This window comes from Purpureocillium lilacinum (genome assembly GCF_023168085.1).
Source record: "Purpureocillium lilacinum CBS 284.36 DNA, scaffold_5, whole genome shotgun sequence".
NCBI classification, from domain to species: Eukaryota; Fungi; Ascomycota; class Sordariomycetes; order Hypocreales; family Ophiocordycipitaceae; genus Purpureocillium; species Purpureocillium lilacinum.
Genome location: NW_027072115.1, coordinates 908,961 through 931,126, shown reverse-complemented (window position 1 = coordinate 931,126; position 22,166 = coordinate 908,961). Strand labels below are relative to the sequence as shown.

Genomic DNA, 22,166 nt, shown 5'->3' with positions numbered 1-22,166 from the left:
TTGCAGCCCGCCGAGAACGAGACGGCCTCGAGCCGTGACCGGCAGTGTACTTGTAGGTGCAGTCGCGCTGCTGGTTCCTGAAGGTGCACCGCATACACACAGGCTGGCCATGGCCACAGGCGACCTTGCGACGGCGGCATGGATCGCAGGCCTGCGGCCGGCCGTTGGGCCGCCGGGGGAGAGTGTCGTACGGACGCATGCGCATCCGTCAGCGGCAAGCGAGTGAGTGACTTGGCTTTGAGTTGACCCCGCGAGAATCGCTCCGGGGCGTCGTCTCATCTTGGCGGGCCCATGGTGTCATTATGGCTGCCGGTGTGAGTCGGCTCGCCGATGCTGTCGGTGGTCGGCTTCGGCTCCAAGGGTTTTTGGTGGTGGTGGTTCCATGGTTCGGGCCTGGGAGCCTCGCCTTGTGGACGGGAGTCGCGCCCGTTCAGTGGGTATCCATTTGCGGGGCCGCATTACTGCAGGCGACCAGTACTCGAATGTCGGCAAGGTACCGAGCACCGGGCAGTACCTACCTGGGTACCCACCAATGTCCAAAGTGGCCCGCCCACGGCTTCGGTGTGGTTTCCCATTCGCCAATGGGGAGAGAGCCGCTCGGCTTCGGCTTCGGTGTCGGCTTGCGTGCTCCAGCCGCTGACAGAGCTCTCGCTGACATATTCGTGAATCTTGAGCCTCGCAGCACACACGAGCGAAATGGCTGGCCCAAGGGCGCACTCAAGTGGGCCACGAGGCGTTCATGGGCCAATGCGACTTACACGCGCGGCTCTCGAGCACGATGCGATTGGAAATGCCCACAGGGCGCGGCAGTGACTCAGCCTGGCCGTCGTGAATTTGGCGACGGGCAGGGTTTTGCTCGCAAGCCGAACCGAAGCCGACCGCGATGATGGTGGTGGTGATGATGATGGATGTCGCCGACAATGGCCTGTCATGCGCGACTGTCGGTCCATCTATTTAACTCGACCGCTCCTCCGGCCAACGAGACGGTTGAGGAAGCACGCAGCACAGCAGTCAACTCATAATAACAGCTATACATCAGCAAACAGAAACAACAATCATACACGCATCACAACCCGTGTGCACCTACCTCACAACTAAGCAAGCTGGATCCCACGCATCTCACCACCTCCCCTCTCTCCTCTCTCTTTGACCCTCTCAAGCTCAAGGACCCTCGACAACTCAGCCGCGTCAAAATGCCCTTCACGCTCGGCAAGAAGACCGTCATGGCCTCCGGCAAGCCTTATACGCACAAGACGGCGTCTGAGGCGACACTCGTCGACCACAGCAAGGCCGCTCCCGGCAGGCTGGACAGTGAGTGCTTCTGAGTGTCTCCTTCACTTGGGCCCGCCGGCTGACCCGTCCGCTGCAGAAGATATCAAGCCGGAGACGGGGTCTCGGGCTTCTAGGTCCAAGTCCTCCGGAAAGAACAAGGTGGACCATAGGCGGAATTGGGAAGCTCTGGCGTGTAAGTCGCCGACCTGCGCAGGACGTCAACGGGGCGAAGTGAACCTTGCTGACCGCAACGGGTACAGTCGCCGCTATGAACCGATGATCGGAACACCGGCAAACTTGTTACGACGATACGCAGCTGCCTTACTCCTTTGTCCACTATGGGCTTTTGTCCTTTCTCTCGCACCGGTGCCGGAGACGCTAGGCGCCACTTGGTTATTGCTGCTGTAATACGGAGTGATGTTCCTCCCGCAGTGTTGAATTTTGATGGTCTTTGTTTGCTGGCTTGTGAGAACGTCCGTCTGGGCCACCGGGTATATTAGACGCGAAGTTGCGGATCCGCTAGAGATACATTGCTTTTCAAAACCGCTTTAATTAATGCGTTGCTCAGGCAAACTCGCCCGGCGAATCGCTGAATGTGGTTATCTATGTGTGACGGTGAGGGGCCAAGCAACGTTTCTGTTCGGGTGGCCGGCTCCACGTGGGATGCTGAGTGCCTGTACGTATGTACATAATACTTTCTTGTACTTCCTTGTGGATCAGGCACGCACGACGGTTTCCAGGTACCTCGTACCTGCGAGGCCGTGGTGCGCCAGTACCCACTTGCTGCTTTGGGTACCGGGACAAGAAAAGCGCCCGCCGCCCCGATAAGATAAGACTGATCGATTGAGACCCAGAACAGAAAAAAAAAGTTCACCGGCTGGCTGCGCGGTCCCCAAGGTTGGAGTCGTCCTTCGCCGTAGTGAAGCGACAAGATTTTGTTGCGCCATCCCGAGCCCCGAGTCGCTCTGCCTTAGGAGACTGCTCCCACAACTGATTCAGCGCAAGTCCGACGCCGCGTCACATCTCGCAGCACAGCGCCCACTGCGCCGTCGCCGTTCCCTGGCTCTCCCGCGAGTTCAATGGCGCCCACAATGGCGTCGCGCAAGCGGAAAGGATCCGACGCTGCGACCGTTTCCTCCCGCCTGAACGAGGATGGCTTCGACGGGGACCTACTCGAGGGCATCTTGTCCCAGAGTGACGACGATGCAGACGCGGGCGCATTCGAGGCCGACGACGTTGCCTCGTCCGCATCCGAAGACGATGAGAATGGCGTCTTCAGCGACGACGATGAAGATGAGGACGGCGGCAGCGCCGACGAGGAGGGGCTAAGCGGCGAAGATGACCACGGCGACATGGAAAAGCCCAATGAGCCCAATTATCGCATCTTGACCGACGCCAACGGCGGCGAGCGCTACGAGTACGACGAGATTGATCCCGTCTACGATAGCGATGACAGCGATGCCAAAGAGCCCGCAAATACGATTGGCAATATTCCCCTATCGTTCTACGACTCTTACCCACACATCGGGTACGACATCAACGGCAAGAAAATTATGCGCCCAGCCACGGGAGAGGCTCTCGATGCTCTCCTGGACAGTATCGAGTTGCCCAAGGGCTGGACCGGTCTTACTGATCCGCAGACGGGCAAGCCGCTCAACCTCACTCAGGACGAACTTGAGCTGCTGCGGCGCCTACAGATGGGAGAAGTCCCTGAGGATGGCTACGACCCATACCCGGTATGTTCCTCTCTAAATCAACTCCGCCCTCCGGGCCCCCCCGCGGGGGGGGGGGGGGGGGGGGCGGCGGCAACGTTCGTGAGGCTGACAACGTACAATCAGGACCTGGTCCCGTACTTTACTAGTATCGAGGAGAAGATGCCGCTCAGCGCAGCCCCAGAGCCGAAACGCCGCTTTGTCCCATCCAAGCACGAAGCCAAGCGCGTAGCCCAGCTCGTGCGAGCCATACGGGAGGGTCGTATCCTGCCGTACAAGCCACCCGAAGAAGTTGAGAAGGAGAAGGAGGACGAGGAAGAAACGTATTACGACGTTTGGGCCAACGAGGAACCTCAGGATCCGCACGTCATGAACATCCCGGCACCTAAGCTCGCGCCTCCCGGCTACGACCTCAGCTACAACCCCCCGGCGGAATACCTGCCCACCGACGAAGAGCGGCAAGCGTGGGAGACTGCCGACCCTGAAGATCGCGAGAAAGAGTACCTCCCAAACAAGTATGACTCGTTGCGCAAGGTTCCTGGCTACGGCGAGTTCGTCAAGGAGCGATTCGAGCGGTGCCTGGACCTGTATCTTGCTCCCCGCATCCGGAAAAACCGACTCAACATTGACCCCAACTCTCTGCTCCCCAAGCTCCCTCGACCAGAAGACCTGAAGCCATTCCCAACCGTCTGCCAAACAATATTCAGGGGCCACGAGGGCCGCGTGCGATCTGCGGCATTCAGTCCCGACGGCGAATGGGTTGCCTCAGGCGGCGACGACGGCACTGTTCGGGTGTGGGCGCTCAATGGCCACCAGGACTGGAGCGTGAAGCTCACATCCGAGGAGCCTGTGGATGTGGTGAGGTGGCGACCGAGCAGAGAGTCCTTCATTCTGGCTGCCGCGGCCGGTGAAGACATTTACTTCATGGTTCCGCCCCTGTGCAGCGACGCCGTCGACAAAGCGAGCCGCGATGTGCTGGATGCTGGGTTCGGTTATGCCGCCAATGGCGGTGCTAATCCGGCCGTCACCGGGAACAAGGAGCCCACGGCTCGGTGGTCAAGACCTGGGTCTAAGTTGGAGGAGGCTGGCGTGCTCCTCAAGGTGACCGTCCGGGCCGCGATCAAGACCCTTAACTGGCACAGGCGCGGTGACTTTCTCTGCTCCGTCTCCCCCACCGGTCAGCGAAGTTCTGTTGCCATTCATACCCTCTCAAAACACATCAGCCAGATTCCTTTCCGCCGTCTACCGGGCCTAGCTCAGACGGCCCAATTTCACCCGTCCCGGCCGCTCTTCTTCGTCGCCACCCAGCGTATGATCCGGTGCTACGACTTGCAAAGGCAGGAGCTTGTCAAGGTGATCCAGCCGGGCGCGCGCTGGATCTCGTCATTTGACGTCCACTCCGGCGGCGACAACCTCATCGTCGGGTCCTACGACCGTCGGCTGCTGTGGCACGACCTGGACCTGTCCAGCCGGCCGTACAAGACAATGAGGTTCCACGGGCAAGCCATTCGCTCAGTCAAATACCATAGGGGGCTGCCGTTATTCGCCGATGCGAGCGACGACGGAACGCTGCAGGTATTCCATGGCAAGGTTGTGAGCGACCTGATGGAAAGTGCCACCATTGTCCCGGTCAAGATGCTTCGAGGACACGCCGTTGTGAACAAGTTGGGAGTGCTCGATGTGGACTGGCACCCCAAGCATCCGTGGTGCCTGAGTGCCGGAGCTGATGGTACATGCAGACTGTGGACATGACAAACGAGCACAGGGACGATGCAGGCGCGCCGATGCCGTAGCTGCGGATGCGTGAGGGGGCCGGTAGATAATTTATGCGAAGTAATTACATGAACCGGCCGCGATTACTAGGGTTGCAACGTGACGTGTACGGCCCGCGAGTAGCATCACAGGGCAAGCCGGGACTGCCGTGGAGTCGGCCAGGCGGAGCCTATGCCCTTCACCATAGATAGCCCCTGCATTTGGAGCTCCCACACAGGCATCGCGTCATTCCATCCTGTTCATCGTCAGGGTCCTGGGACACCCCATCGACGTAGTCAAACGTCAACTCTTCGCCCCGCTGAATGTCCCGGATGGCAAAGAGCGCGAGGTCATGCAGGTGCTTGTCGGCATGGTCGCCGACGCGGGCAAAAATCCGCAGGTTGGGGTCGCACGAATGGTTGATGAAGCGTGTCGGACCCGACATGAATTCGCCATCTACCTCCAGAGGCGGCCCTCGGAGCCGCGGATCGAGTGAGTCGGGATCGGTAAACTTGTCGAGCGCGAAAAGGTACACATCCTTGCGCTGAGATACGGCGGCCGCGTCGCGCCGGCGGTCAGCCTCGGCAGACGTGATGATCTCACCGAAGTAGCGGTCCACAAACTGTCCCTTCTTAAGGGCCTCCTGTGTCCGTACACCTGTCAGAGGTCAGCCTGGGGCGTCTGGGACGGCACCGATCCATCGTCTACATACCCCATCCACGGTCATCGGTCCGGAAAATCTGCAGCGGGACGGTGCGGCCACGCTCGACTACCCGGTTGGGACAGTCAGGCGCACAAGAGCAGCCTTGGTGGCACTCGTACAGCGGAACCTTTGAGTTGTGTAGTTTGGACCTGAGGAGGCCAGCCTTGGCGCCGTGCATGTGGTAGGCGTACGCTTTCCTCGGAACATGGCCGCCTCCCTCGTCGCCATCGCTGCAGTCGTCGCTATCGTTATCCTCGTCGAGCTCAGCAAGGCATTGGCAGCCCGCAAACTGACAGCTGGTCGAATCCACGCAGGCGCAGCCGCTGCGAAAACTCTCATCAGCGGGCCTGACGCCGTCACCAAGGACACCGCTGTTGATGAAGCGGAAGCCGCGCGGGAGGGCCTGGTCGTCGACATCATTCATAACCGTGACGGGGGCCTTGCGGTCAGTTGGAAAGTGACGCAGCTGGCACCAGTGGCAGTCGTCACGCTCGTGAGCGTATTTCTGCATGGCTCAGGTTAGGAACGGGGGGGCGGATTGGAACGACGGAAAGCAAAAAAGCCACAACTGCGGCCGAGAGAGGGAGAGAGAGAGGGGGCGAGGGAGAGGGGGCGAGAGATCTCATGGAAGGAACAAGGTAAAACTCACGTCTTGGCCATGGTGAAAGAAGTGTCTCCTGGCCACCTCCTCCATGGCGGCGTCTTGTGTTTCGCGCGTCGGGCACCTTCACGAGTGCTCTCGAAATGGGGTACAAAATTCACCTCAGATCTGCCCTTGTATCCTAGCGCGCGTGCCGGAGAGCAACGTGCGCACGTATGCCGCGATGTGCCCACGTCAGGAGTGTGACGAGTGCGGCGAGCCGCGGTCTCTCAGGTACAGGATGCTGCCCCAACTCTGCGAGGGCCGCGTGGATTGACGAGGCATCGAAGGGCGAAAGCGAGCAACACCGTGTCGAAGCCTCTGTATCGCCCACCGGGTCGCCGACGGCTCAAGGGCGGATGCGCAGGGCAAGTCGTGTGCGCGTTTGAGAAGGTTGAGTTTGTTGAGCGAGTGACGAAGGAACGGATAAGTTGGTGGGCCGAACCCGACCATCCACTGTCACATCACACGCACCGCTGGCGCCCACTGCCGCAGTGACTTACTGCCCCATTGCCACTTGCAATTGCCTTCCAGGCATGCTCGATATTCACAATTCATGCCTGATTCATACCTATTTCTCGTGCCATCGATTTTTTATTTGGAACATGTTAGCCTATCACGGATCCAAAGCTCGGTCGGGGAAGCCCCTCTAGCCATCAAAAAACATACATCCCGCGCCAGCATCGCAAGTAAACGAATACACAATATCGTGAAGACAACCCCGACGGCCACGACCTCCTTTACAGCAGCCCTGTCGGAGTCGTACCGCGCGAATGGCCTCCAGTGCGGATGAAACAATCCCGGCCAGACGCATCGGCCCACTCCACGTGCATCCTTTCCTTCTGCCCGCCCAATACGTCCGGAAGTGCATTCTCGCTCCTGCTCACAGCTCCTCTCTGGCTTCCTTCGCCTTGGCCTTGGCGGCAGCCTCGGCCTCGGCAGCCTTGTTCTGAGCGGCTTGGCCACCCAGGCTCAGCTGATGCGCAATCCAGTTCCAGCCCTCTCTCGCCGTCTCTTCAAGCTTGGCAAAGATGGTGCCCCCCGGGGACGATGTCCCATGCTTGAAGTAAGTCGATTGCCTGCGTGCCAGAGCCTTGAGCTCCTCAATCTTGGATCCTTGCGGTACTGGTACACCGTAGCTGTCCAAGTACGCCTTGAGATCGGATTGCGACCACGAGTCAAAAGCGTCGCCCTTGGCAGCGGCGGTAGCGGACGAGAGATAGCTGGTTGCCGACGCATACGTGGCACCGCCGGCAGTAGATGCCGACGAGTAAGCTGACTGGGCCGCCTTGACAAGCTCATCGCGAGACGCGTCCTTCTTCTTGGCGGCGGCCTTGGCCGCCTTGTCGCCGTGCTTGGACAGGTACTCCTGGAGATTCTTGCGAGAGAAGTCATCGAAGGTCCAAGCCGTCCACCCTGACAACGCCTTGTGAGAATGCTTTCGCACAAGGGCGCGAAGCTCGTCCGTGTTTGATCGTTGGGGGACGGGGATGCCCCGGGCATCCAGGTACGCCTTGAGTCTGCTCTCCGACCAGAGGCCAACAGCTTGGTTGAAGGCATCCTGCGCCGCCAGAGAGGCGCTATCCGTGGCCCTGGCGTACTCGTTGCGCGCGTTGGACGTGGCGGCACCAAAGGCGGACTTGGCGCTGGCGTTGACGGTGTCTCCGAGAAACTCGGCACGGTGCTTGCGGAGGAGGGCGCGGAGCTCGTTGATCCGGGTGCCCTGGGGAACCGGGATGCCGTTCTTGTCGGCGAATTCCTTGAGTTGGGACTCGCTCCAAGCATCAATAATCATGTCGGTAAGCGTAGCGTAGGCCGCCTGGGCGCTGGCGGTGGCGCTGGCAGCCTGTCTCTGGGCGTTCAGATACGCCAGTCTTGAGTTGCGGCGAACCGATGCAATGAGCTTGTCGCGAGTCGACGGCTGAGGGGCTGGGAAACCATGCGTGTCCAGCCAAGACTTGAGGTCAGATTCGGACCAGGTAGCGTAGAGCCAGTCGCCAGGATAGGCTGCGGTCTCGCCAGCCTTCTTCGCCACCGTCTCGTAGGCGGAACGTGCCTTTTGGAGAATAGTATCACGATGTCGGGGCTGGGGAACTGCTCAGAAGGTCAGCGGTCTCAAGCTTTGGCGATGGCGGAGCCGACAACTACAGCGCGCACAAGGCTACTTACCCGGAATGCCGTGCTTGTCGCAGAATGACTTGAGTTGGCTTTCAGTCCAGGTGTCAAGGATCCAGTCCTTGACACTGGCCCAGCCATTCTGGGCGGCGTCCTCGGTCTCGTACCAATTGGCCTTGACCTGAGAGATTAGACTGTCCTTTGCCTCGTCGGCGTCGGACCGGGCGTCCTTGCCCTTGGCCTTGAGGTAGGAGCTGAGCTGGGCAGTGTCCCACTTGTTGTAGGGCTCAACAACATAATCGTTCCAGTTCTTCTCGACAAGCGACTCCAAGTCCCTGCGGTCAGCTGGTGTCGGGTAGGGAACGTCATGATCGGCCAGCCATCGCTCAAGCTCAGTCTCATGCCACTTGTTGTAGACTACGCGACGTGGGTCAGCTGCACGGCCTTGATTCTTGGGGGGAGCAGGTCAGGGGAAGTGATGGGAGCTCAAACGCACCGGCCTTGGAGCCCGGGAACCAGCTGCTGGCGACGACGCCAGACGCAGCGAGGCCTGCCGTCAAGATCGAGGCGAGGCACCGCATGGTGGAGGTGACCGCCGGTCAGTGTCAGGTCTGCTGAGCGTTGCAGGAAGCAAGCACGAAAACTGTTGACTGTTGGCAAACGCTTTTGCCGTCGGAGATGGGTTCAACAGACGGAGGGAGAGGTTGGAGAGGGAAAGAGTGAAAGAAAAAAAAAGGCGTAGAAGTGCGATCGCTGGGGAGGAGGAAGGGGTGACGAGCGATGACGATAGCAGGCGCCTCGCCTCGCCTTGGGGGCAGGTACCTAGGTAGTCGAGGTAAGGTGAGGAGGCAGGCGTTGATGCGTTGCCGTGCCCTGCTGCTTCCATCATCCACCTCACGCCTCATGTACCCAAGGTACTGGAGGTACCGCGCAGTGCGCGCCATTCCCTGGCCGGGCGGCGGATTCGAGCTTTCGAGGCAGCTGCGGCTCGGTACCTACCTCTGCATAGTACCTCGCCTCCGCGCCTTGCCTTCCCTTCGTTCCCTGCCGTCCGACGTGAACCATCCTCCTCCATGTCGTCACCGGAGCGTGGCCGTGGCTGGAATGTGCCGCCGGGTGACAACCAACCTCGTCACTGCCTCCGATTCCGTCCCCGCATCTCGATCCATCTGTCCGCCTACATTTTACGTGTTTACCGCGTCCCACGCTGGGGCTTGCGCTAAGACCTGCTATCCTAACCTTACCGCGTACTGAGTACGTAGGTACCTACGATGTGCCGCTTCGCGTGTTGCAGGGGTGACTCCTGGTCAGTTGGTAGTGTCCGTTGAGATTGACAGTCTCAGAGGAAGCAGCACTACTGGCAGCCTTGATGCTTCAATCGCATCGCCGACTGTGTTCGCCCGCCCCGGGGCTTGCGGCTCGAGAGACGCCCATGTCGTGGACTCGCCGACGATAGCTTGTCGGGTTTGCTTTTGCTTTGGCCGCCCCAGTGGCCGGACGAGCGAGCAGACTCTTGCACATGTCTTTCAAAAAGACCAACGCGAAGCTCTCCAAGCTGCCGCCACAATGACGTAGTGTGGTGGTAGTGGTGAGCTTGGGCCAAACCAACGCGTCACTAAGCCACCTTGGGCTTCACTTCACAACGGGCCCGGTGGAGACGCCTCCTCGGGAGCAAACCCTCCGGCCGGCCATGGAGCTTGGTTCGAGCTCCCCGTGCGAGGACAACGACCACGGCGACAGCCTGGGAAACCCCCCCCGGTTGACGTTCTCGGCCTCGGCTGTAATTACTGCGTGTTACATAGTATGCACATCCTGCTGGAGCCCCGCTGGTCCGGCAACGGCGCGGAACGGCGCGGCACGACCATGGCTCCCGGGACACGCCTCGAGCAACAACGCCTCAAGCAACCAAGCAAAGTGGACATGGCGCGCCAGGAACGCATCTCGCCAATATTGTTACAAAGTCTACTTCGCGCGTCTATGAGCCAACTGCTAGCAGACAGACCCGTCTCCGGGCGCAATCGGCCCCAATTCCCCGTGTCCGCCCACGTCTTGCCGTTGCCGCCATGCATAACCCCCGACGCCACAGCTCCGGGCAGCCCGCCTGAACATGACGGTGCATCATGCGTAAAAGTTGACAGTCTGTAGACCGTGGTCAGCTCGTCACATTCGTCGTCCTCTGCGCTCTTGCTGTCACTCACGTCCTTCTTCTTGGCTTGCACTTCGGCAATCGCGTCCACGTAGTGCTCGTGTCCAATCTTGTTCTTGCCAGAACGCAGCGCAATCATGCCTGCCTCGACACATACCGCCTTGAGCATGGCTCCGCCGAATTCGTCTGTACTGCGTGCCAGCTCTCCCCAGTTGACGCCTGGGTCGACCTTCATCTTGCGCGAGTGAATCTTGAGGATCTGCGCGCGCGCCTCCTCGTTCGGCAGCGGGAACTCAATCTTGCGATCCAGCCGCCCAGAACGAAGCAGCGCCGGGTCCAGCACGTCGACTCGGTTCGTGGCCGCCAATACCTTGATCCGATCGTCCGACGCGAAGCCGTCCAGCTGGTTGAGAAGCTCCAACATGGTGCGCTGTACTTCTCGATCGCCGCTTTTTTCGCTGTCGAATCGCTTGGTGCCTACTGCGTCCAGCTCGTCAATGAAGATGATGGCTGGCGCCTTCTCCTTTGCAAGTGCAAAACAGTCGCGGACCAGTTTCGCGCCGTCACCGATGAACATTTGAACAAGCTGGGGTCCGGCCAGCTTCAAGAACGTGGCATCCGTCTGGGCTGCACAAGCCCTCGCTAGCAGCGTCTTGCCTGTCCCAGGAGGCCCGTACATCAACGCGCCTGCATACTTGGTCAGCAAACATCTGCCCCGACATGGTCTGAGGGCACTTGGCTGGCATCTCGGGGTGAGGGCACGGGTTCGACAAGCGTCGGACCGGCCGGGCATAAGGACTGGCTGTGCACTTACCCTTGGGTGCCTTAATGCCAATCTTCTTGAACCGGTCGGCCTCTTTCATCGGCCACACAATAGCCTCGACCAATTCCTCAATCTGCTTGTCCAGGCCGCCGACATCGGTGTACTGCTCCGTTGGCTTTTCGTCGACCTCCATGGCCTTGACCCTACTGTCGTATTCGGCGGGAAGCGTGTCGAGGATGAGGTAAGAGTCCTTGTTGACACCAATAAGATCGCCAGGCTTCAATTTGTCGGAATCCACAAGGCCGATCAGAGGAAGGAAGATGGTTTGCCGGGTCGAAGTCTTGATGACGGCCGACTTGCCGACTCTGGTGGCATCCAAGTCGATGTTGGCACCCTCCTCGGACGATTCGGCAGTGGGATCTAGGTCAAGCAACTCGACGACGTTCCCGACAAGGTAGGGCAGTTGTCTTCGCCCACGATTAGCTATTGCATATTCTTGCCACGCCTCACCCCGAAGTATTGAAAAGCATACCTGTTGTTGGCAATCTTGTCCACGTTGTCCTTGATCTTTTCGCCCATGGCTGCCTTCTCGTGCGATAACCGGGACAGCTCGCTCTTCATGATGCGGGAGTCATTTTCGAGCAGTCGCTTCCGCGTTTGGATGTCTTGGGTGCTGAGGCTTCGAATCTCGTCGTCGAGGATGTCGTCCTCGTCCTTGTCCTTCATGACCTCATCGCCATCCTTGCCATTCTTCTGGTCGTCATCTCGGCCACCGTCTCGCTTGCGATCGTCCTTTTCCCTGCGGTCGAGATCGTCGAGCTCCTCGAGTGTCGACATGGTGCCGGCAGAGTCGGACTCACCCACGGGCGTCCGGGGTCGGGAGAAGGATGAACAAGGGAGCAGCCGAGCGTTGCTCAGAGCGTGCCGAGGACGATGGACAGGGAAACCGTGCAGGTGAAGGAATGCAACAGATACGGTGACAAAGGCGGTGGTGAAATTGACAGCTTGATTGCTGTGTTGTGGTCGAGCTGAGGTTGAACCGGCACCGTTGGCTGCTTGCCAGATGACGAGACGGCCAAGTGCGAGCTAGCGAAGGGTACCTCGAGGCTGGACCTTAGGCAGTGAGCATGGCGCGCAATCTCGCAGCGCCAGCCTAGTGGCGATGGAGACGGTGTCCGCCTCGCCTTACTCAGCGACGGTGTGGCTTGAACTTCCAAAATACTTGGGCAGCATGGCAAGCCATGTGCCGATACGCCCCGCCTGTGGCACAAGGTACTTTGGCTGATCTCCGCCTCAGGTACTCACTAGCCACACCAGCATCCAGCTCTGCTCTCTGCTCTCCGTGCGCAATGCAAGGCCTTGCTCCCGGTACGGCCCCACTTTGATCCGGCCTGCCTGGGAGCCGCGCTCAGAATTATGCTCGCGGACCTTGTCGGTCTACCTGTGCCTGCATGACACGGCCCAATCGCCCAGCACTACCGCCGCGATTTGCGTCGACGCAAGAAGAGGTATAAAGTGGCGAGTTGGACCCGGCCCTATCTCGAACGAGTGCTCATTCCTCGCAGCCATGGTTCGAAGACTGGTCCGTGCCGCCAGGCCTTGCGTAAGGCAACTGTGCCACGACGCGGCGGCATCAACCAGAACCTCCTGGGCCGTTTGCGCGGCTAAAGGGTTTTCGACAGGCACTGGTCGCCCAGCACAGGTCTCTTCAGCATCCTCGACACATGCGGGGTTGCAGCCCGTCGACTACGCACCCGCCTCGAAGCCACCCAGCGCGCGACCAATCGACACAAGAAAGAGCCAACTTATCCGGACGTACACGTCGTTGTTGCGGACGACACCCCTGGTTCTATTCTTCCAGCACAGCAATCTGACGGCCGTGGAATGGGCGGCGGTGAGGCGAGAGCTCAAAAAGGCCGTGGCTGCTGTGCCAGCCGCGGTCGCTGTTGAAGGGCTGGACCCGGTAGACCTCTCTCCGCGGGTTCAACTGCAGGTTCTGCGCACCAACATGTTCGACGTGGCTTTGAAGATTGTCGAATTCTACGACCCGGAAATGGCAGCGGCGTCGGCCCTCACGGCGCGAACCGAGCGCGGCCCGCTTGTGCACGACTTGTCGCGCGCGGCGTATGAGACTATCCGCAAAACGCAGATCCCCGCGGAATCCATGTACGCGCAAATCGAACCGCTCATGGTCGGGCCATTGGCGGCTCTGGTGATGCCAGCCGTCTCTCCAGCCCATCTGGCTGCTGCGTTGAGCGTCCTTGCCCCGATTCCAGGCAAGTTCCCTGCGCCAACAAGGAAGAGGAACCCAGGCTACCACGACCCGACGTGCCAGAACGGCTTGGCGAAGCTGTTGCTCGTCGGTGGGCGGATAGAGGGTAAGGTTTTCGACCAGGCCGGCGTCAACTGGGTGGGCGGCATTGAGGGCGGCATGGAGGGGCTGCGCGCTCAGCTCGTTGCTATTCTCCAGGGCGCCGGTTTGGGCATCACGAATGCTCTGGAAGGAGGCAGCAGGAATCTGTGGCTGACCCTGGAGGGGCGCAAGGGCCAGCTGGAGGACGAGTCGAAATCATGAGAGTGGCCTTGGTTGGCCGTGTAGGTTGTGTGATGACATAGTAACGGAAAGACTAGCATGGGTGGTGGTTCGTGTTTCACATGCATTGGGTATAGCACCTTCGGGGGACCAGACAGCCTGTGCAGTTGCCATTGTACAACAGCATCTCGGGAACGAGTGTCTTTGCCGTCTTGCTCAACGTGTACGAGTAAATTGCCATCAATCGAGTTGTGAGCCGAGTTGAGAGTTTGCCCGGGCGGTCTAGGTGCACCCTCTACTTCATTACCTATTACCTACTTCAAGGCGGCAATTGAACGAGGCAAGAATGGCGAGGTAGCCCGTGAGGGTGAAGGGGGCGCCATGCTGGGGCGCGGACTCCACCCACTCCCTCCAGGCGGAACGTCCCGCAAAAGGCACCGCGACTCGAGGCTAAAATGCGCTCTACGTTAACCTGGTGTCGACAAGTCCGCCTGCGTAAGTCAATACCTCGCCAAGCTTGCATCACCATACATTACACACTCGGCTGCCCGCACCCCCAAGACGCGCTTCTTCCACTGCCGCCGCTTGCCAAGCGACAGTCGGATCGCTTGCCGTGCCGTCCCATCGTCTTCCTCGCGACGTTGGTCACCCACCTGATCGTCAGCGTCCCGAACCCCCGCCCAACACGAAGCCCAACGAGACCTCGCCCACGCGCCAGCTCCTATCGGGCGCGATACAACCGTCCGAGGCCGTCGGCGTCGAAACGCTACATATCCCACCAGACCGCGGCGCGCTCTCGGCCAACGCCTCCCGCCTTATGCGACGGGGGTAGCGCAGCAGAAGCCGCACCATGGACTTCGCCCCGTACCAGTCCTCGCCTCCAGAGCACTCGCGCGTGGCATCGCCCGAGTTCGCCGGCAACGCCGCGTCCCCTCGGCCGTCGCACGATGCCGGAGGCCGGCGACCGTACTCGCCCTCGGCCGCCCTCAACGCGAGAAGCCCCCCGCCCCTCCAGCACCCGCAGCCGCAGCGCGCCTGGGGCGGCGACTTTGATGGCCAGACGCAGGCCGGCTCCTGGATCGGCGGCGGCGGCGGCGGCAACGGCGGCGTCGCCGCCATGCCCGGTGCCTACCCTGCCGCCGAAATCAGCGAGTTCGACACCAGTCTGGGCCTCAGACTCGACTACGAGGCCTGCCTTGCATATCTTGCCCTACCACCGCTCGGCGCCATCCTGCTGCTCATCCTAGAGCGCAAGAGCGACTACGTTCGGTAGGTGCCCAGATGCCCCTGTCGAGTATGTTGGCTGACCTCGGGCACGCGCAGATTTCACGCCTGGCAATCAGCCTTGCTCTTCACTGCAATCATGATATTCCACCTCATCTTCTCTTGGTCCTCGTTTCTGAGCTGGCTCTTCTTCGTTGGTGACATGGCCCTCATCGCTTTCCTCACGCTGAGAGCATATCGCGATGCCGAGATCCTAGACAGGTATGCAAACAGCCCCCCTCACATCTTCTCCAAAGATGGCGTGCTAACCTTGCTGTGTCACCTTCCCACAGGTTCGAGGTCCCATTCTTTGGCAGGATAGCGAGCCGTTTTCTGGATGACGAGTAGGGCTTGAGGTGCGACAGCGCCCGCGCTGCACCTGTGAAGTGGTCAGCGTTTTTGATGGTTCGTTGCGCTCGCCTGCTTCCTGCTGATGTACAAACCATTGCCTGCACTGTACTTTCTACATATACCCTTTTAATTCTTGGGCGCCTGTTTTGCCTAAACCTACCTTATGCCACGCGCCGCGGACATGTGCGCAATGAGCATGGCGGGCTTTTAAGACACAACATCATCACCAAGACTTGCAGCACAATGAGTGGAGGGTCTTGCCTATTTTGCAGGACTTGTGCAAGAGCTCTACGTGTTGCAAGACCTCCGACAGCGAACCTCGGAGACCATCCGTTCTCTATGGCCACCTACAGGTCCTTTGGACTCGAACATGGGAGGCACCTCAAACGCTGCGGCAAGAGTCGCATGTGGCAGGGTCGCAGTCCGCTCTACCTTGACGCCACACCCCTGACGGCGCCTACCACGGTCGGCTTGGGTTCGAAAACCCGTTCTACTATCCCGCCATCAGAGACGCCATCATCCAGCCACCTCGCCAACAAATCATTGCTCTCCTTCGGCTTCACTGTGCTGTCGCGTGTTCCAACTGTGATGTGAGCTACGCGGTTCACGCAATCCCACTTGCCCTCCGCATCGATCAGGCGAACGACGATGGCCATGATGCGATCATCAAAGACAACCTAGCGATTAATAGAACAGTGTGTCAGTATCCGCAACGCTTATCCGTTCTGAGCGACCAGCACATACCCTCTCCAGTATTAGACCACACTCGTCAAGCTTATCCTCAGTCCCCGCTGAAGCATCATGCAGCGTTGTGTACCGCTTCCACAACTCGGGATGTTGTTTGGCCGTTGCGCGATGCATGAGAGTTACATGAAATTTGTTTTGCACTCGCCGTGTTTGCTTGAGTTGCATATAGAAGCGGGACGTCTTCGGGTCGACCCCTTGAAAGGCCTGATCCAGTGCCGCGGTGATGACATTGGCCGGCACGTCAATAGACATGTACTCCAGCTGGTTTTGCCTCGACTTCCTCTGATTCTCCTGTGGTTGCGGCTGCTGCGTCTTCTTGCTGCCTCCATTTGTCCGGTCCGGCAGCTCGTGCTTGAAGTCCGGTTTATAGCCAATGGCAGCTTCGATGGCGGCATCGAGCTGCTCGCTTGACGGCGTTTCTTTCACCAAGTTGGGGAAATACCGCTGCAGCTGCTTGACAACGGTTTCGAGGTTCATGCGGCTCCCGACTGCCGGATCCAGATCGATGATGACATCGAAACCGTCATCAGGTCGCGAGTGAGGGCTGCAGCGCTCGAAGCGGTTGATGAAGCCCTCCATAATTCCCAGATACTTGTTCTTGTCCGTTGCGGCGTGAATAGTCTGGTGGTTGTCGCCACGTGCCAGCACTCTCTCTTGTGTGATGCGGCGGATCTCGTCGATGGCATCGTCATCATGGCGCCAGTTGAGACACACCAGTTTAGCCGTAGCATGCTGCATCTTGACGTCGGTGATTATTTGCTTCCTCTCGTGTCTCTGAGCGTTGTTGCGGTCTGCATACACCACGGGGTGATGCCTGAGCTGCTCTAGCACAGCCCTGGTGAATCTGGGCGGGCGCCCCTTGCCGGAGATGTTGTCATTCTGTATATGGCCCCAACCAAAAAGATGTGCCAATGCCAGGGCAATGGTGGTCTTGCCGCATCCAATGGTCGCAATCGGACAAAGGATAACGTCTCCGGTGACCTCGGTCATAGCCACGGGGTTTGCATCGTCCATGTTGGCCGCGTCGGAGCCGTTGAGGTTTTTGAACTTGAGAAAGTCATCGCGCAGGGCAATGATGCCATGGTTCTGGTTGTACGACTTCCCCAGTCGTGGATCTGCGGCGAGGCGCTGCCGGGCGTACAAGAGATACTCTTCTGTGATGCGGACATGCTTCTTGAACTTGGGTGGCCTGCCAGAGATGAGAGCTTTGGTGCATTCGCGCCACTGCCGGTACATCAGGTAAGGCTCTTCAAACTTGTACTTGAAGAACCAATCCTGGTACGGCTGCGAGCCAGGGTTGACACTCATTTTGCAGCGGATGACGAAGCCCTCAACGTCTCGTCCATCATGCGCACCAGTCTCGGCCGCTTCTTCAAGAAAAGCCTTGACCTGATGTATATCGTTCATGACCATTAGGCCCGTCTTCCGGAAACCCCACTGGTCGGCAAACTCCTGGACCGCGGGACTGGGGTACGTGACAAACTCGGGCAAATTGAGGTTGATGCCGTGGAGGTACAGGCCAGCCTTGTCAGGCCCGTAGGCGAGGATGTGCTCCTCGAAAGAGTCGTCGCATAGCTCGGCGACGGCGGTTGCATTGCGTTGACGCAGATCGCGCGCGAGATCTGCCTTTGTCTTGCCGATGGCGGCGAGCTGCCTCTCCAACCGCAGTTCGCCGGCGGAAGCGTGGCTGACATCAACGTCGGATCGGTCGCCAGTGGAGTGCTTGCTGCAGACCAGCAAGGTGTCGTCCTCGAGGCCAGCAACAAAGATGATGCACCCGTTTTCCTTGAGAGTCAATTCGTACGGCGGTTGGGTCCTTGCAGTGATGTTTTCCCACTTGGTCTCGTTGACCTCGCCAACATTGAAGAACTTGTCGTAGCCTCTGACAGCAATCTCTGGCTCCTTGGAACGGGTCCTAGTTGTGAAAAGGCCGCGGGCGTAGGTAGGCAAGTCGCGTCTCTTGTAGTCCCAGTCCTGCAGTCGCCAAGAATCTACCTGGATCCCATCCTGAGAGTCCTTGACGCTGAAAGTGGTCTTCTTGATAGAAAATGCACCACGCTTCTTTTCTTTCCGGGCGGCCTCGAGGGCCCCGAGGACCCGGGCGACCTCTTGCACGTCTTGAGGAACCAAGGGGGCAGCCATCGTGTGAGGGTGGAGAAGTGCGTTTGATGCAATACGACGTGCCCGAAGGCAGTGCCAAAGGATTGGCGTATAGGCGAGAGAAGGCGTAAGTTGTCTGGCCCGGAATGAGCTCGGACTCATGCGGAAGGATGAGCCTGTTCACAAGTCCCCGTCGTGCCTGCTTGCGGGGTGGCCCCTGAGCTCGGTCCCTTTGGCTTCCAGAAGAAGCTTGGCAGGTCGAAAGCAGAGAGCGCGCAACAAGGCCCGTCCTTCTTCTGCACCTATCCGTAGAAATAGCAGCAGTCAACCATCTGCCTTTCGTCGTTACGGCGCCACCTCTAACGTACCTGGACGAGGGCGTGGCCTGGGTGGCCAAGCCGGAAGAGTTCTCGACGACGTGGCAGGGTTCGATATCGCGGAAATCTGGTCCGAGCAAACGCCACGATCAACCTGAGTGAGCTCCAAGCTGCTGTCGCGGGGTCAGAAGCAGCCCTGCCGACTTCAGTGTAGTCTTGGGGTGAGAGTTTGGAGGTGAAATTGGTGAGTGAAAGACAGGGCCGGCAAAGTGCTTGCCTCCAGGTTGCCTTGGCTGGGACGGATCACTGAACTACAGTGGGGTAGCCTCAGGCACTGCGCGCCAACCAACGGGCTCGAAAGGTGTTTGGGCAGGTACGCGCCGGCCGGTTAAGGAGGCGACAGGAGAAAAGATTGGAAGGCAAAAAGTGAGTGAGCGTCATATAAGGGACGACTGCAAGAGCTATTTCCCTTGGCCTGCGGCGGTGAGTCACAAATGCGGCGCGGCGGACGGACGGACCAGGAAGGCTGACTGCAAGGTTTCCCGCCGCCAGTATGAATGGATCTGCCTTGACGATGAGGAGCACTGCCTCGAGGTATTACTCCTCGCCGGGTGCCCTGAACGGGGGGTTCAAGGGAAGGACCGCGATTCATGTACCAACAAGAGACGGTAAGTAGGTATGTACGTAGGTAGGTGCCTTATCTTGACAGCGCGGCGCGTCCCATGGTATGGGTCTGGACGACTGCTGCACGTGTAATTGAGGCCGGACCCTTCCGGACTCCAGCGCAGAATAATTCGTACTCTAAAACTGAGCGACAAGGATCGCGGGGGCTTTGGAGCGGCAACTACCATCCCAAAGCTGCTGGAGCCGCTTGGGCTCTAGGAGCAGTGACGCCCGTGTGCGGCAGGTTACTTCCAAGTTCTTATTATGTGGCACATAACACTGTATGGAGGACCAGTCAGGGCTCGGGGAGGAGCCCCTCCGAACAAAATTTAAATACCTACGTTCACAACCACCGACCGACGGTGGGCCGCCACTGCCCCTCTATTTCAGACGACCTGCAACATTCACTCACTCCTGCTGCCTCGCCCCTCCTGTCCCCAGGTCTCTTTTCTTCACCATCAGGTTCGCACAACAGCCCTTGCTGCTCCAGCCCGCTGCAATGGCTCCGGCCCAAAATCCGTTTCTGCTTGCCGCCGACAACAGCCCTGCGCTGTTGCCCCTCCTCCGAGAAACCCCAAGCCTGGCCTCGGCGCAGGACGACCACGGCTACTCGCTCGTCCACGCTGCCGCCAGCTATAACCACCTCGACCTGCTTCGCGCCCTCGTTCGAGAGCTCAAAGTCGACGTCAACCTGAAGGATGAGGACAGCGAGACGGCCCTATTCGTTGTGGAAACTGTTGACGCAGCCCGCGTCCTCGTCGAAGAGCTTGAGGCCGACCTCTACCATCGCGGTTCCGAAGGCCTGACAGCCAGAGAAAAGATTGAGTCAGAAGGGGACTTCCCCGACGTCGCCCACTATCTCGTGTCGCTCGAGAACAGGGACGCCGACAGCGCCATAGCATCCGTGGCCGCCAACGCCATCCCCGATGTCATACAACAGCCACCTGAGGGCCTCGAGGTGACAGTCGGGACCATGGACCAGACAGAAGATATTCCTGGCGAGGTCGACCCAGAGTTTCGCCGACGCATCGAGGAGCTGGCCCAGCGACAGGACTTCGACGCCCCGAGTGGCCAGGCTGACTTGCGCAAGCTCGTCGAGGATGCAATTTTGGATCAAGGGCTTGGTGAGGACCGGAACGTCCGCCCCAGGCATGGCTGAAGCCTCAGTCGGCGTTCTTCGTGACCAGCATAAGGTACTCGCCTCCTGATTTGTATGGGCAGAGCAACGTCAAGTCGTTGCCAGTTCCTACCATGCCCTTAGCGAACCCTGTGGCGCTGGCAGAGAACCATTGCGTCGGGGCACATGCACCGAGAACATCAGTGACCAGACTGCGAAACCAGCGTGCAGATATGAGGCCCTGCCAGCGGAGCATGCAAACTTGCATGCTACCCTGGGTGGTCTCGGTGTCGCTGGCTGGCACATTGTACCGCGACAGATACGGGTCAATGCCGTCGTTGATCGCCGTTCGTGGGCTTTGCAGCCTCACCAGAGAGAGCCATTCGTACAGGTCCGTGGCTGCCTCCTCTAGTGCCCGCCTATCACCACTGGACAATACTGAGGGCGATATCCCCATCTTGATATCCGCAACCTCAATTCCCTGGACCACGGATGGTTGGACAGGGTACCGGATTGGCTGGAACTCGTCCAGGGGATCGGGGTTGACGGCTTCGACAGTCAGGATCCAGTGCTTGGCGCACTGAGGTACTTTGCTGGGCAAGGGGGTGGGGAACGGACCTGACTGCGTCGTCTTGCAGAACAGCCACTGCACCGGGCTGCTGAAGACGGTCTCGCAGGCTCGTAGGAGTCGCTCGAAGCCCCTTTTGCCAGAAACCATAGACGGGGCGGTGAGATCAACGGACACGACTAGAGCGTATGATTAGCGTAGACGTTCCAATACATCACCAATAGCTTCACTGTGCGAGGGAAGGTATACCCCATCTCGGCTTGTCCCCGCGGCTCCCCTTGGCGCCGTGTGGTTTGCCTTCTAGGCCAGCTCGTTCAAAGCTCTCGCGTTCAAGGTATAGCTTCAACATCCCTGTGACGGCGCGTTAGGGCAGTGCAATGGTGCCGGTGGCGCGGACACATGGCTTGGCACCTTTCTGCAGTGTGAACTTGTTGCTGTTGTCCCGGCCATCCGACAGCATCAGAGCGTCGCCTGCATCCGAGGGCTCAGCACAGGCACAGGCACACGACTTCGCGTCGGCAGCATACCTGTTTTGACATATTCGGTGAAGAATGAACCCTGAAGGATCTGCCCCAGCGCCATGGTCACGCGCGAATAGCAAGGCTGCCGACTGCTTCGGGTGACCGTCTCATGCAGCGCATCGTAGCACTGCTGGGGTACGATGAGATCGACCTGGAAAGCAGTCAGCTCGTTCAACTCGACGTCAAGCCGACGGCACGGGGTGGTTTGGTCCTACCTTGTGTATGAAGTCCTGCGACGCGATATCCGTCCACGGCTTGCTTCTGTAGGGCGGCTGCTGTGGGTCGAGGTGGCCCAGTGTCCCGTACGTGACGAAGCATGCCGACGACTGGTACACGGATGGTGTGGCCTGGGGGAACATGGCCTGTGGCTGGGGAGGAGGCCGTCGCTTTGAGATCTCGGCTGTGTTTGCCGCGAATTCAGTGTCGCGGCGTCAATCCAGCTGGCTTTTGACGGATCGAGGGTGATGCATAACGAAATAGGTCGTGCGATGTACGTCTAATAACCTGGAACCCGTCGTGTTGGCGTGGCGGGAGTTTTTCGGGCGAATTTTTCCAGCACTCGCGCTCACTCATTCCGCCTCTGCCATTGCACACCCTACACCACCTCGGGCGTCCGCAGCCCAACCTTCCATTCACATAGCAGCCAGCACGCGTTGCTGCACTCTCTCTCTCTCTTCTCCGCCCTGGCCATAGTCTGTTCGTTCGACTTTCTGATCCGGCGGTGGTCTGGCTGTGCCATTGACCGGCTCATGGGTTCTGAGCCTGGCCAAAAGACCTCGCCACAATCGAACATCATACCTCGCGCTGAACTTGCCGCCGCGCATGGCAACGGAGGGGAAAAACCCAAAGGGAAACGCCGCCGACTCAGCGGCCGGACACGGGA

General features: G+C 59.4%; 10 protein-coding genes across 10 annotated transcripts; 5 read left to right on the top strand and 5 right to left on the bottom strand.

Moving 5' to 3' along the window:
* Positions 1-1,193: 1,193 nt before the first annotated feature.
* On the top strand, positions 1,194-1,552 carry PLICBS_006895 (uncharacterized protein; the record flags this gene model as incomplete). The annotated part of the gene is made up of 3 exons (XM_018320277.1): positions 1,194-1,311; positions 1,370-1,465; positions 1,533-1,552. 3 exons carry the CDS (start codon positions 1,194-1,196, stop codon positions 1,550-1,552), a joined length of 234 nt encoding a protein of 77 aa, XP_018180174.1.
* Positions 1,553-2,351: 799 nt separating this feature from the next.
* Positions 2,352-4,736, top strand: PLICBS_006894 (ribosome biogenesis protein erb1; the record flags this gene model as incomplete). The annotated part of the gene is made up of 2 exons (XM_065601079.1): positions 2,352-3,008; positions 3,111-4,736. The coding sequence occupies 2 exons, from the start codon at positions 2,352-2,354 to the stop codon at positions 4,734-4,736; spliced, it is 2,283 nt and encodes a 760-aa protein (XP_065457151.1).
* Positions 4,737-4,935: 199 nt separating this feature from the next.
* On the bottom strand, positions 4,936-6,133 carry PLICBS_006893 (uncharacterized protein; the record flags this gene model as incomplete). The annotated part of the gene is made up of 3 exons (XM_018320275.1): positions 4,936-5,393; positions 5,449-5,944; positions 6,089-6,133. The coding sequence occupies 3 exons, from the start codon at positions 6,131-6,133 to the stop codon at positions 4,936-4,938; spliced, it is 999 nt and encodes a 332-aa protein (XP_018180172.1).
* Positions 6,134-6,962: 829 nt separating this feature from the next.
* PLICBS_006892 (uncharacterized protein) lies at positions 6,963-8,775 on the bottom strand (the record flags this gene model as incomplete). Its single annotated transcript, XM_018320274.2, has 3 exons — positions 6,963-8,173; positions 8,249-8,611; positions 8,691-8,775. The coding sequence occupies 3 exons, from the start codon at positions 8,773-8,775 to the stop codon at positions 6,963-6,965; spliced, it is 1,659 nt and encodes a 552-aa protein (XP_018180171.1).
* A 1,537-nt stretch (positions 8,776-10,312) lies between these two features.
* On the bottom strand, positions 10,313-11,940 carry PLICBS_006891 (26S proteasome regulatory subunit 6A; the record flags this gene model as incomplete). The annotated part of the gene is made up of 4 exons (XM_018320272.2): positions 10,313-10,333; positions 10,393-11,027; positions 11,155-11,570; positions 11,636-11,940. 4 exons carry the CDS (start codon positions 11,938-11,940, stop codon positions 10,313-10,315), a joined length of 1,377 nt encoding a protein of 458 aa, XP_018180169.1.
* Positions 11,941-12,670: 730 nt separating this feature from the next.
* Positions 12,671-13,678, top strand: PLICBS_006890 (mitochondrial 54S ribosomal protein uL10m; the record flags this gene model as incomplete). The annotated part of the gene is made up of 1 exon (XM_018320271.2): positions 12,671-13,678. One exon carries the CDS (start codon positions 12,671-12,673, stop codon positions 13,676-13,678), a length of 1,008 nt encoding a protein of 335 aa, XP_018180168.2.
* An 808-nt stretch (positions 13,679-14,486) lies between these two features.
* On the top strand, positions 14,487-15,247 carry PLICBS_006889 (uncharacterized protein; the record flags this gene model as incomplete). Its single annotated transcript, XM_018320270.1, has 3 exons — positions 14,487-14,905; positions 14,960-15,121; positions 15,193-15,247. 3 exons carry the CDS (start codon positions 14,487-14,489, stop codon positions 15,245-15,247), a joined length of 636 nt encoding a protein of 211 aa, XP_018180167.1.
* Positions 15,248-15,678: 431 nt separating this feature from the next.
* On the bottom strand, positions 15,679-18,139 carry PLICBS_006888 (uncharacterized protein; the record flags this gene model as incomplete). Its single annotated transcript, XM_018320269.2, has 2 exons — positions 15,679-15,927; positions 15,995-18,139. The coding sequence occupies 2 exons, from the start codon at positions 18,137-18,139 to the stop codon at positions 15,679-15,681; spliced, it is 2,394 nt and encodes a 797-aa protein (XP_018180166.2).
* Positions 18,140-19,576: 1,437 nt separating this feature from the next.
* On the top strand, positions 19,577-20,236 carry PLICBS_006887 (uncharacterized protein; the record flags this gene model as incomplete). Its single annotated transcript, XM_018320268.2, has 1 exon — positions 19,577-20,236. One exon carries the CDS (start codon positions 19,577-19,579, stop codon positions 20,234-20,236), a length of 660 nt encoding a protein of 219 aa, XP_018180165.2.
* A 4-nt stretch (positions 20,237-20,240) lies between these two features.
* Positions 20,241-21,642, bottom strand: PLICBS_006886 (uncharacterized protein; the record flags this gene model as incomplete). The annotated part of the gene is made up of 4 exons (XM_065601078.1): positions 20,241-20,941; positions 21,174-21,233; positions 21,290-21,434; positions 21,499-21,642. 4 exons carry the CDS (start codon positions 21,640-21,642, stop codon positions 20,241-20,243), a joined length of 1,050 nt encoding a protein of 349 aa, XP_065457150.1.
* Positions 21,643-22,166: the final 524 nt, after the last annotated feature.